At 54.2% G+C, this 12757-nt stretch overlaps 1 protein-coding gene and 1 long non-coding RNA gene across 4 annotated transcripts; one reads left to right on the plus strand and one right to left on the minus strand.

Moving 5' to 3' along the window:
* Nucleotides 1–735: 735 nt before the first annotated feature.
* On the minus strand, nt 736–7358 carry LTBR (lymphotoxin beta receptor). Of its 2 annotated transcripts, none has more exons than XM_046655659.1 (10): nt 6985–7358; nt 6751–6847; nt 6381–6506; nt 6150–6302; nt 5674–5770; nt 5443–5534; nt 3117–3224; nt 2776–2801; nt 1952–2180; nt 736–1630 (listed from the first exon to the last, which is right to left on the minus strand). In XM_046655659.1, exons 1-10 carry the CDS (start codon nt 7078–7080, stop codon nt 1389–1391), a joined length of 1266 nt encoding a protein of 421 aa, XP_046511615.1. In that variant the 5' UTR covers nt 7081–7358; the 3' UTR covers nt 736–1388. The 2 variants fall into 2 exon arrangements, with proteins under 2 accessions (XP_046511615.1, XP_046511606.1); XM_046655650.1 differs by having other exon boundaries at nt 6964–7335.
* LOC124236711 (uncharacterized) lies at nt 6373–12653 on the plus strand. Of its 2 annotated transcripts, none has more exons than XR_006887850.1 (4): nt 6373–6513; nt 6645–6818; nt 9615–9719; nt 10563–12653. It is a non-coding gene; the product is annotated as an uncharacterized LOC124236711 (long non-coding RNA). The 2 variants fall into 2 exon arrangements; XR_006887853.1 differs by having other exon boundaries at nt 6382–6513; nt 6641–6818.
* The last annotated feature ends 104 nt before the right edge of the window (nt 12654–12757 follow it).

Here is a 12757-nt window from a genome sequence, read left to right on the forward strand (position 1 = left end):
CAGCACGGGAGCCCAGACATCTACTCACAAGAGAGCTTGAGAAGGTTTCAAGTTCTTTTCCGGAAAAAATAAAATAAGACAAAAAGAAATAAACAAGGCGAAAATCAGGAGTGCTCCTGAGTTGAAGGAGGCTGGCCCGGATCTCTGTGCCAACAGAACGTGAACTTGGCCTCTCGCTCGCACTTTGTGTCTAAAGTGCCTATGCTTCCCATCAACCGAGCTGAGCTCACAGAGCACTTTCCCCTTTGCCTTGTGGCTGGAGGTTGGAGGGTTGGCTGAGACTTAATGCTGGTGGGACGTCCAGAGGGCGGCGGATTGGAGAAAACCAGCACATTTTACCTGGTCAACGGCATTCTCTAAGGGTGTGGGATGTGAAGTTTTTACACACAAGGCCTCTGGGGCCAGGCAGTCTGGGTGCAGATCCCAGCTTTGCCATTTGCAGCTGAACTGGACATGTGACCTACCCTCTCTGTGCCTCAGTTTCCTCATTTGTTAAATGGGAACAGTAAGAGGACCTCCCTCCTGCGGGTGTCCTGAGGATTACATCAGTCAACGTGTACAGCATGTAGGACACTGCCTGGCGCACCGTCCGCCATCGCTGGCTAACAGCGTTATCGCCTGAATTACATGTACCATCCCCCATAGAAATCGCTCCGTGGGGTTATATGTTCAGGTTTTGACCTTTGTCTTTGACGTTGTCCCCCTGGAATAGGGTTCCCAAGAAAATCAATGATCTAGTCTTAATCTCCTCTTTATTTGCAGGTGGTTACAATTTATAAATACACTCACCATTTTCTTCCCCCTCCAAAGCTCTCCCTATACCTGGTAACCCGACCCAAATCCCCAGTTTTTAGTGACTCCCCTTCCTCTCTAGGAACTCTAGTCCTCATGGGACTCCATCTTCATAAAGGGTCTACCTCAGTCCATGTGAAGTGCGGGCCCTCAAATGGCCTCTGAAGCTTGGGGATGCGCACCACGAATCTGTCAGAGGTCCCGGTGACATCCTCGCAAGTGACCATGTGGCTGGCTCCCCTCCGTGCCGTGCTTAGGGTGTGGAGTGCCATGGCGGGCAGCAGTTAGCATCGGATGCCCTGTCCGTGCCTGAAGCTGAGCTGGTGCAGCCCCAGGGGGCAGGGGGTCTGCAATGAAGTCTCAGGCCTGCCAGGCGGTGGTGAGCATCCTGTGGTGGGCACCGCACCCAGCCAGTGCCCGGCCTTGCTCTCCGAGGCCTGGCCCCTCAGGGTCTTCCCCCAGGGGCCCTCCCCAGGCCCTCTGTCCATCCTGTGTGGGTCAGGCTGCCTCAGGGAGAAGGTGCTCCTCCACCTCCCTTCTCTGGGCTTTTCCCAGACGCCATCAGGCAGGGGTGACAAGTTGAGTCCTTGGTCCTGTTAGAGGGCATGGCACCCCAGTGTCTCTGTCTCAGCCAGGTGCCAAGCTTTGCCATCTTCCTGGTAGGGTGTAGAGAGCCCGGGAGGGCCAGGGGTACCTTCTTCCGGGATGGGGTATGGAGGCTCGGGGGGAGCTGGGGGGTCGCCAGGGCCCCGTGCTCCCCCCAGCACTGGCCCATTGTAGATGTAGATGTTGCCAGTGACAGTCACAGACCCGCCAGTGACATGAATGCCGTTGGTACCTGTGGGAAGGGAGGCAGCGTGAGAGGGGCCGAGGGGGCACTGTTGAGGGAGGAAGGCCTATGTGCCCCCGTTCCTCCCGCTTTCCCTTCCCTCTCTGTCTCTGCTCCCATTTGCTATTGGTTTCTTGAATTCTGTGCTCATTTCTCTGTTTCTGGGTTTTCCGTCTCCTTCCTCTCTCTCGTTGGGACACTGGAGAGCTGTTGGAGTCTCTGTCTTGCCTGTTTTCCTCTTATTTCTGTCTGGCCCACACTTTCTCTTCCTGCCACCATCCCTCCCACCCTCCGCACCCCTCTTCTCCCTGCCACCTGCCCCAGGCTCACCGTGGGCCACGGGGCCTTGTTCTGGGAGCTCAGCCTCCAGCTCCCTGGCCTGGCCAAGAGGACTCTGCTGTTGTAGCACCTCTTCCTCCAAAGCTGGCGTCGTTGGGAGCCCGGCCAGGGCCGGGGACAAGTCTGCAGAGATGGGCAGAAGTGGCTCTACCAGATCAGGGAAATGTGGGCTGACCCTCGGAGGCTCCCAGCTTCCATCAGGAGCATTTGATTCCTCTCCCTGCAGCAGAGAGGCAGAGAACCAACCAATGATGTGGGCCTCAGACCCATCTTTCTTTAATTCCCACACCCCACCCCACATTTAGGTAGCTCATCACCCTCCTCTGCTCCTCAACATGCTCTCTGCCTCAGGGCCTTTGCACCTGATGTTCCTTCTTCCTAGAGCACACTCCCTTGGATATCCTGATGGCTGGCTCCCTCGTTTCTTCAGCTCTCTGCTCAAATATCAGCTTATCAGAGAGGCCCTAGCTCTCCACTCTGTCTAAGGTAACATACCCTCATCCTTTGCCACTGTCACTCACTGTCCCTCTACCCTGCTTCATTTAGCAGTATCACCACCTGATACATATTTGTTTAACTTCATTCTTGCTCCACTGGCGTGTGAGTGCTGGAAGGTGGGTCCTTTGTTTTGCTCACTGCCATATCCACAGTGCCTAGAACAGTGGCTGGCACACGGTGTGCTCAACAAATGATTAGTTGAGTGAATGAATGAATGTGGAAGCCTGCACACCCTTTTCCTGCCAACCTCACCTGGTTCACCCATCCCCCTCTGCCCCCCCCACCCCGCACCCCGCCTTCTCAGCCTTCCTCAGTACCTCTGGACGCCTCTTGAGCAGGGATCCTGCAACAGAAAATGAAATAGGTGTGGGGCCTCAGGCAGACCTCAGACCCCGGGCTCTCACCAGCCACACCCCACCATGTTGTGTTGCTGCCCATCCTGGGGTCCCAGAAGAAACAGGCTCCCAATACCCTTATCTCCAGTCTCAGAATGGGGGGCTGGATGGAGATGATGTCTATGTTGGGGGCAGGCACTGGGAGGCTTGAGGGTGTGGAGGGCCAGAAGGGTTGGTGCTGGGGAAGTTACGTATTCCCTGCAGCCCCTCTCCCCCATCCCGGTGGGGACAGGTGCCCGGGCCTGCAGCCGGCTCCTTCCTACCCAGCTTTCTGCAGAGAGACGGGTGGCTCTTCCAGGTGCAGGCGAGGACGGTGGTGAGGAACAGAAAGGAGACCAGCGGCAGCAGGATGGCCAGCACCAGCATGGTTCCTGCCAGGACAGCAGACAGGAGGGGGCATGACAACTCAGAGAAGGGCGGAGGGGAAGGGAGTAAGGGACAGCTTTCCAGTCTCTGGGCAACCCAGACAGAGGAAAGGGGAGCAGCTTTTCCTTTCCAGCCCTACTGTGGTCCCTAAAGGCAGAATTAGAGAAACTTCCCTCGGGTTACAGAGAAGGGGAACTAAGCTGGACTCGGGGAGGCCCTGCTGACAGCCAGGAGAAACTCTGTCAGGGATGGAGGTGTCTGGAGCTGGTGCAGGTGCCCACTGGCTTAGAGACAGGCTGCGGCAGTCTTGTGGGTGAGGACGGGCGCTTGGGCAGGTGGTGGTCGAGAGCTGGAAGGGGGAGCGGGAGGCAGCATGGGGAGGGTGGGGCTTGGAGCTGTGAGTAGACTCAGGCCACAGGGTAGGGCCACGTTTCCCAGGACTTGCCCGCCTTACAGAGAGGCCACGGTAGGCACCGAGGTTGCCCCCTGTACCTGTGGGGGTGTTTACAGGGGTGGGAGAGTGGGGGAGCCTCGCGGCTGAACTCTGCCTGTGGCTGCCTGGGAGCCACCCCCTCGCTCAGGGCAGGTTCCAGAAGGGGAAGGGAAAGGGAGCCTGGGAGTTGAGTTTCTCAGGCCCTGATGTGTAGTGGATAATTTCTGCCCTTCTCTGGGCCTTGGTGCTGCCGTCGACAGCATGAGTCTGCAGGGCCATCAGCTCGATCGATCGGGGAAGGGCCTGAAGGCTTGCATATTTACATACTGGGAGTTGGCTCTTTCCGATCCATGTAACTCTGTGTTTTGGGGGTGACAGAATGGGAGGCACGGTGAAAAAAATGAGACCTGGAGTCTTGGACACCTGGGTTCCTGCCCAGCTGTGTGACTTCGTCAGTCATTTTGCCTCTTTGAGCATCAGTTTTTTCATATATGAAACAAGCAGATTAGCTTACACATTCTCTAAAATGCCAATCATATTTGAAACATAGTTAAAAATCAATAAGAGGATATGGAAAAATACTTATGGCAGAGTTGAATGAAAAACCAGGTTACAAAACATTCAAATGACTCCACTTTTAGAAAAAAAATGATATGTATAGACATACATAGAAAAACGTCTAGGAGGATATATTCAAAAATGTTAAGAATGGCTACGCTAGGTGAATGGCTCTGTGGGCGATTTTTAGTTTTGTGTCTGAATTTTCTGATTTTCTCCAGTGAGTATGCACTACGGCAATGGCTTTGGAGTAAGAAAGACCTCAGTATGGGTCTTCATAACACCAATTACCATGTGGGCAAGTCACGTGACCTCCCAGGGCCTCAGTGTCCTCATCCACTCAGTGAGAATAATAGGACCGCTTCGTGGGATCGTTGAGAGGATTAAGTGAGTCAGTGAATGTCAAGTGTTCACAGAGAGCCTGACATACAGCTCTCAATAAATGGAAACTATGATTATAAACATTTGGTAATTTAAAAACGTTAATAAAATAAACTCTCCCGGGGCTGGCCCCGTGGCTGAGTGGTTAAGTTTGCGCGCTCCGCTGCTGGCGGCCCAGTGTTTCGTTGGTTCGAATCCTGGGTGCGGACATGGCACTGCTCATCAAACCACGCTGAGGCAGTGTCCCACATGCCACAACTAGAAGGACCCACAACGAAGAATATACAACCATGTACTGGGGGGCTTTGGGGAGAAAAAGGAAAAAAATAAAATCTTTAAAAAAAAAAAAAAAAACTCTCCCCCAGTTAATAACGGTTGCCGTCATTGAAAACATCCTGTAATCGTTATTAGGCGAGGAAATCAATAACCCCAGAGAAAAATACAAAAAAGAGCCAAATGTAGGATCATCTCTCTAACAATGAAAGTGTGTAATCTAATAAAGAGGAATTCAGTCTAGTAAACGGATTATATGATGGTGGCATGTCCAAAATGATGACGATGATGTCAGTTACAATTACATCTCAGTGTGGCAGTGTTCCTTGGCATAATATTAATATAATTATAAGTTATACGTGTGATCTATAACTTAAAAAGTATGTGTGTGTGTGTTTGTGTAATTAAATTGGCTTAGGGATACTCCAGTTTCTCTTTAAGGAACTTTTCTTCTTTCCCTGATTCTGAGAGGGAAGGGTTCATCTTTTCCCCATTTTTGTAGATGGTTGGAATTAAGGCATTTTCCCAGACCGCACCCCCCCACCCCTGCTCAGTACCCCTCAACCCTGGCCCCTCACCTGGCATCTCCGGGGACTCGGACGGATTTCTGCAGCTGGTGTCCGACTGGGCGGTGCCAGGAGCGGCCTCCACCAGGCCCTGGTCCTCACACCTGTGGAGGAAAGAGGCCTAACTCAAGTGGGCTGATGGCTGGAAGCAAGGCAGGTCCCAGGGAGTTGAGCACTGGGATGGAGTTGTCAGCAGCTGGGGCTTCTGGGAGGGTGGGAGGAACATGGAGGGGGCACGCTCACCTGGTGTGGGGCTGGCAGCGGGCGCTGGGGGAGGAGGTGTTCTGGAAGTACCCTGTCTTACAGGGAACACAGTTGCTGTTAGCCTCCCAGACTTCATCTGGCAGGAGAAAGGCAAGGCCAGCCAATGTGAGTGGGCAAAGGGAGCCCCTTGCCCAGTTGTGAGCTTCCTTCACTCCCACTGGATGCCCCCTCCCTGCACACCCACCCCATTCTGTAGCTGGCACCTTTCCGGATCTCTCCCTTGTCCCAGCTCCCCCAGTGCTGCGAGGAGCCCCCCCAAGCCCCTGTGCTTGCTCCAGGTCCATTTCTCTGTAGCTCCCTTCTGTGAGCCTTTCCCAGGGAGTAAGAAGAGGCATTTTACGCTAAAGAGAACTACCCGGGGGCTCACCATGGACACAGTGCCATGCTCCCTGCCCTCATTCACAATCACCCGAGCCCAGCCTCCTTCCTGCCCTCTGCCCTCAGGGACCTCTGACCTTTGGGCTCTGCTTCGGTGCCAGGTGGGCAGTCAGAGAGTGGCTCGCAGTGTACACACTCAGGGTCCCAAAGGACACAGAACATTCCTGGCTGGCAGCGGCACTGGGTTTTCTGTTTGCCAGTGCAAGGTGCAATCTCCTCGAAGCCCAGCACTGGTGGGGAACGGGAGAGCTCAGCCTAGGGGCTGGGCTCCAGGAGATCCCAGCCCGCCCCAGGCACACCCCACTCACTCTGGTCACAGGGGCGGCACAGCTGGCAGATGGACAGATGGTTCCAGTGCTCGTTGTACGAATTTTCGGGACATGTGGCACAAACTGTGTTCTGGCCACGGGTACATTCAGCTGAGACATGCGTGCCTAGGATGTGAGTGGGGCAGTGGGGGTGTCAGGGGACTGGGGTTCCACCTTTCCTCAGCCGCCTGCTGTGTGACCCTGGGCCTGTCCCTCTCGGTGCCTACATATGAGGGATTCTCATTGCCTGTCTCTGCCAGCCAGCTCTCCTGGGAGATGGTGTCCATCTTCCCTCCGAGGCAGCGAGGTGGACTGGAGGCCCCTGCAGACCCCTCCCTGTCTCAGCCTTCTTGGGGACGTCACCTCTTACCTGGGGGGCAGCGGGAGCAGCAGACCTGATGCTTGGCCTCGTAGTACTCCTTTTCCTCATCCTGGCAGGTATGGTTTTCCGTGTGGTATGGGGGCACCTTCAAGGGGAGGTGGAGGTGGGGGAGAATTATTCAGGGGTCAGCTCGGGAGGGCAGAGGGACTAGAGAGAGGGCTGCCCAGACCCTTCTTCCCTACCCAGGCCCACCCCACCTACCTGTACGGGCCCCTCCCTCACCGAGCTGGGCTGAGATGCTGCCAGCAGAGCGCAGAGGCCCAGCATGAGTGGCCCCAAGGCCAGGCCGCAGGGGGAGGTGGCCGACGGCAAGCGCATGGCGGCCGGTGGGCCAGTGGACCAGATGGGTGGAGGCCCCGGAGGAAGGTGGGAGGCCTGGATGTGCTGGGCAGGGGTGGCAGCAACCTCCCGAGCCCAGGGGCAGGGACCCAACTGGCCGACGTGCCCCCGGGGGCCGGAGCGGCCGGGCCTGGCCTGGCCTCCGGGGCGCCAGGGGCTCCAGCGCCGGGCTCAGGAAGTGGGAGTGGAGTGAGCCGGCCACGGGGCGGGGACAGGGAGCGCTGGGAGCTGAGGCCGGCTGTCTGTCGCAACCGGGAAGAGGAACAGGCTTGGCTGCCCGACGCAGGGCGGGAGGGGGCGGCCGGGAAAGCACGTGAGGGCAGCGGGGCCGGAACCCGGCCTCCTCCCTTCTTCGGAAGTCTGACAGGGAGAGGAGGACGGCAGGGCCAGGCCTGCCAGCGGGACAGGGCCGCAGAGCCAGTGGACAGTCCTCAGATGGGCCTCCGGGAGCCCAGCTGGCGCAGAGCTGCCCGGGGAACAGCGGGGCTTGAGACAGAGCAGGGTCCAACCGGGCACCAGATCTGACAAATGGAGGGGCCTGGGCCTGACAAACATGGGGCGTGCGGAGAGCCAGGGACGCCGGCCAGACGCAGCATCTGGGAACCAGAGAGCCTGGTTGGCAGTCTATCTGGATTCGTGGGTTCCTGCCCTATTGTGTGACTTTTTAAATAAGCTATAAAAGAATACGGCAGCCAGCTCTCCTCTCCCCTGACCCAACCCAGGCCACATATCAGTGGGCACAGGTCACCTACAATACACTCCAGAGGGGGCAGTGGCCCCTGCTCCCAGTCCTTAGAGAATGGGAAGGATGTGCAGAAACGAGTTTCAGACAGCAGGGGCCAGCTGGGTGGAGTTGGGCAGCCACAGCCCTCAGTCCCAGCTTCCTCGGCCAGGAGCCTCTGAATCCTCTGAACTGGAGGGAGCTGACAGCCCACCAGTCCAGCCCCCTCACCTTAAGGATGAGAGGACCGAGGCTCAGGGTGCCAAGGAGAGGAGACCAGGACTCCAGGGGTCTTAGTCTGGTCCCTGCCCCCTTTCTCCCTGTCGTTCCCTGCAACCCATTAACACTCCCCCCACGCCCACCCATGGTGACTTGCAGCTGCCTGCCCTCCTCTCCCTTGTGCCAGCCTCTCTGGCCTCCAAGTTTCTGTGCTCCTGGCTAACTCCCACTTGTCCCTGAGTGTCACTGGGGTTCTGGGAAGTGCCCCCACCCGAGGCTGCATAGCCCCCATGTAGACTGCTCTCCGTGACCTGCTGTTTATTGTCTGCCACACCACCAGGCTAGGGGCTTTGCGGTGGCCTGGACTGAGTCTTCTTTTTTTTTTTAAGATTTTATTTTTCCTTTTTCTCCCCAAAGCCCCCCCGTACGTAGTTGTGTATTTTTAGTTGTGGGTCCTTCTAGTTGTGGCATGTGTGACGCCACCTCAGCATGGCCTGATGAGTGGTGCCATGTCCGTGCCCAGGATTCGAACCAGTGAAACCCTGGGCCGCCAAAGCAGAGCGTGCAAACTTAAACACTCAGCCACAGGGCCGGCCCCTGGACTGAATCTTTAAATCTGCATTCCTAGTGCTTAGCGCAGAGTCTGGCACACGTCACATGCCCAGTACATGTTTACGGAATAAATGAATGATGCCTTCTCCATGTCACAGAGCCAGTCCCTGGCAGAACCAACCTAGAGTCCAGGTCTCCTAACTTCTGGGTCCCAGCTCATTCCAGTAACCACTTTACGTCCTTGTGACTCAGGGGTGCCTCCACTGGCACGAGGGGCTGACTTACTCTCTTGACATAGGTCACCTGGGCATTGTCCCTGTCCCCTCCCTGGAGGGCCTTGTTCAGCACTCATCCTTACCCTGGTTGGTCAGACTGGCTGGACAGGCCCTTGATGGACGAGCTGGGAAGTCCTGGTGCAGGGGTGTGTCCGGGCAGGAGGGCCCACAGAAGGGTGAAGGGGCCTGCCTAAGCCCTAGACATTTCACTCTCCTCCCCTGGTGCAGGCCTAGGACCTGCCCTCCGCTGGCACACGTTTATACAGATGGGCCAAGGCCACCTGGGAAGGGAAGAAATGTCAGAACCGCAGGCACTGCTCAGGGCTGTGGCTCATTCCAGGTCAAGGGAATTGGGGGCTGAGAGTGGACTCACCACTGAGTGTTTACATGCGTAAAGGTATGTGTGAGTAATGGCCTTAGACCCCTTTTTCTCTTTTTTCTTTTTACTCTTTATTATGGAAATTCACACATAACATATAAGGAGAAGGAGAGAAAAATAATATTGTTAACTTCCGTCTACTTGTTACCCAGCTTCAACTCAGGGCCAGTCTTATTTCTTCCATATAACCCTCCTCCGTTCGTCTAATCTCCCCGTAATTATTTTGAAGCAAACCCCGGATAGACATCATTTCAGTTGAAAATATTTCAGAATTTTACTCTAAAAAGACAGGAACTCTTTTTCTTTTAATTGCGATATAACATATAAACTATGAAGTCATAAAGTAACTCTAATCTTATGTATACAGATCAATGAATTTTCACCCTTGTATATTCCCGTGCATCTCCCCACATTTCCTGCACCCCAAGAGTTTCCTGCATGCCCTTTCTGGTCGAAGATCCTTGCTTCACAGGTAAGCACTATCACAGATCCTTTTTAACTCCAGCTGGCTGAACTATATCTTTCCTGCTGCTGCCAGTCTCTTGCAGTCACTTCAGGCTTCAAGGTCTCTCTGGGTCCTAAGGAAAGAGCCCTAAGATCTGGACTCTAATCCTGGCCCCATCACTTCACCTCTCTGGGCCTATTTTTTGGTGCCGGTCAACTGCTGGTGTGCTTTCAGATCCGTTCTCCACCCTTTCCGGGCTCTGCTTTGTATCACTACTGGGAACTACATTTCCCAGACTCCTTTTCCCCCTGGCTTCTGGGTTGGTTCATACACTAGGATGACAGGTGGGTGGAGGACAGGTGGGTGGGAGGAGGGAAGAAACCAGGCTATTTCTCCCCCTCTCTCTTTGTTCTCTGCCATCTCCCACAGTTGGTTGTGTGTCTTCCTTCCCTCCTTCCATAATCCTGTCTCCTACCAGGCACCCCCACTATTTAGCTCCTGCCAAATAGCTCTGGGGACTCCTGGGTCTATAATGCTATCTCACCCTGCTGTCTTCCCTGCCCTGGAGATGGTAGCTGCTTCCTGCTCTGCTATTTTCGGGGTTGCCTCACTGTCTCCTGTTGGCTTCTCAGCTCTCCCATCACCCATGTACAAAGTCTCTGTGTTAAATTTCTTTCGTTTGAAAGACTTAGAGCGTTTCCTGTTTCCCAGCTGGACCGTGACTGGCAAATCTTTTCCATAAGTGGTTATTATAATGCCTGCTCAACCTTCTCCAGGAGGATGAAGGGAGAGTCAAAGCGGGGAGCAATCCACAAATTCTTTGTGGGCAGGCCATTATCTCTGCTTCTTTCCTTTCGTGTTCTTCACCAGCTTCCTTGAAATCTCACTGATATCCACTGGGCAACACCAGACCCGGCTGAGCGCCTCGTAGACTCGCAGAATGTGTGGGAGCCGGCTCTTCTCCAGGCCTTCTTCAGAGGGGATTGCTGAGACAGCCTTCTTCCCAGAGGCCCAGGAAGAATCCAAAAAGGGGGTTGCTGGGAGTGGATTCTTCTAAATATTCTTTTTGTCTCTCCTCTTCCCCACACTGCTCTTAGCCAACCGGTGCCCTGGGAAAGGGTCTGGTGAACACTGACAAATGTGGACCTGATGAGGGTCGACTTTCTCCAGAGTGTTTGCACTTTCACTGGGGACAACCTCTTAGTCCAGGCGTCTCAGCTGGCGTGATTTTACTCCCCGGAGACATTTGGCAATATCTGGAGGAGTTTCTGATTGTCACAATTCAGGGGGTACTATTGGCATCTAGTCAGTGGGGGCCAGGGATAGGCACAGGAATCCTGCCTTAGCCTGAAGGAGTAGACTGCCAGTGGTGAGCTTCTAAGCATCCTGCAGTGACCGGGCTGGAGCGGCCGGGAGGGGTTTTCTGGTACATCGTTTTAGGTTAAGGAGAAATTCATACGATATAAGTGCAGAGAAAAAGATCACGGTTTTCCACAGTGGGCAGCCCAGTGTGGAGAGGCTAATTAGTTCTAAGTGGTAAGAATAAACTGACTGACTTTGAGTGACTCATTTTTACCCTAGAAAGGATAGAGACTGAAATGGAAAAAGTGAAGGAAATTTAGATAAATCAATAGACCACAAATTAATGGGTTATTAGAGGAAATTAGGATGCTTGATGCTTTGGGGATATTTTCTCATAGCACATCACTCTCTGTCAAAGATTAACCTTGGGTCTTACCCAAGATGCCAATTCTGCTGTCTTCTGCAGCGTGGGTCAACATATGGAGACCACTAGACAGTGGGGCCACCAAGACGAATAAGCCTAGTGCTGGTCCTCAGAGAACTTGTGTTACAATCTGCGCATATGTAAACACGCACAGATGCACAGACACACCCCCCAGGATAATAACAGTACACAGCTGTAAGTGCTGCTGTCAAGTACACAAGGCTCTTGCCGGGAGCGTGGAGGAGAAAGTGAATCCTTCCGTGGTCCCCTGTTCCCCAGAGAGCAAAAGGCAGGAAGACCCTTTGAACCCATAACCCTCATCCCTCTGGCTTCCCTTCTCTCCCTGGAGCCTCTGCACAGTTTATGGCCACACCACAGGGTGAGAGGATGGCTGGTGTTGGGCGGGGGGAGGCAGCCCCAGGTAGGAAAGAAGGGCTAGGGCTCTGGGAGATGCGAGGGGTGAGAGGGGTTCCAAGACAAGCTCTCAAGGCCCTGGATCCCCCACAGAACCGGACTCCACTTCTCTGGACCTCAGGGGAGCAGCACTGAGCTTGGAAAGGGGAGCCTCAGCTCTCAGTCTGGCCCCACCCCTAACCCCTGGGTGACTGTGGGCAAGTCACTGCCTCTCCGGCGGCCTCAGTTCCCTCATGCGTTAAACATGGGGCGAGATGCAGAGTCAGATGGAAAGGGCCTTTGCAACCTTCTGGGCTGCCTTACCCACCCCTCCTGCCCTTTCATTTTTCAGATGAGAGCACTGGGCCCAGAGCGGTAAAATGCCTTTTTCAAAGTCACATCGATTAAAAGCAAAAATGAAAGTCATAGAATAATATCTATTACATGGACCATTTATGAAAAAAGCAATAAATTTTGTTTTTTTAAAAATACATGTAAGTCTATAAAAACACACAAAAAGATACAGATGGATACAAGGATTACAGTGGCTCCCCTGGGCCGAGGGGTGGGAGAGGAATGGGACAAAGCGAGGCTTTTATTGTGCTGTACACTTCTGTAGTGTTGGAAAATTGTATCGTGACAAACAGGTATTTGGGTATTATTTCTGCACCTTAAAACATAATCTTTAAAATGGAGCTCTGACAAAAGTGCAGTTCTTTGGGGGCCGGCCAGGTGGCATAGTGGTTAAGTTCCTGCTCTCCGCTTCAGCGGCTCAGGGTTTGCCGGTTCAGATCCTGGGCACAGACGTACACACGGCTCATCAGGCCATGCTGTGGTGGCGTCCCACGTAAAAGAACTAGAAGGACTTACAGTTAGGATATACACCTATGTGCTGGGGCTTTGGGGAGAAAAAAAAAGAGAAAGATTGGCAACAGATGTTAGCTCA

Source organism: Equus quagga, chromosome 1 (genome assembly GCF_021613505.1).
Source record: "Equus quagga isolate Etosha38 chromosome 1, UCLA_HA_Equagga_1.0, whole genome shotgun sequence".
In the NCBI taxonomy this organism is placed as follows: Eukaryota; Metazoa; Chordata; class Mammalia; order Perissodactyla; family Equidae; genus Equus; species Equus quagga.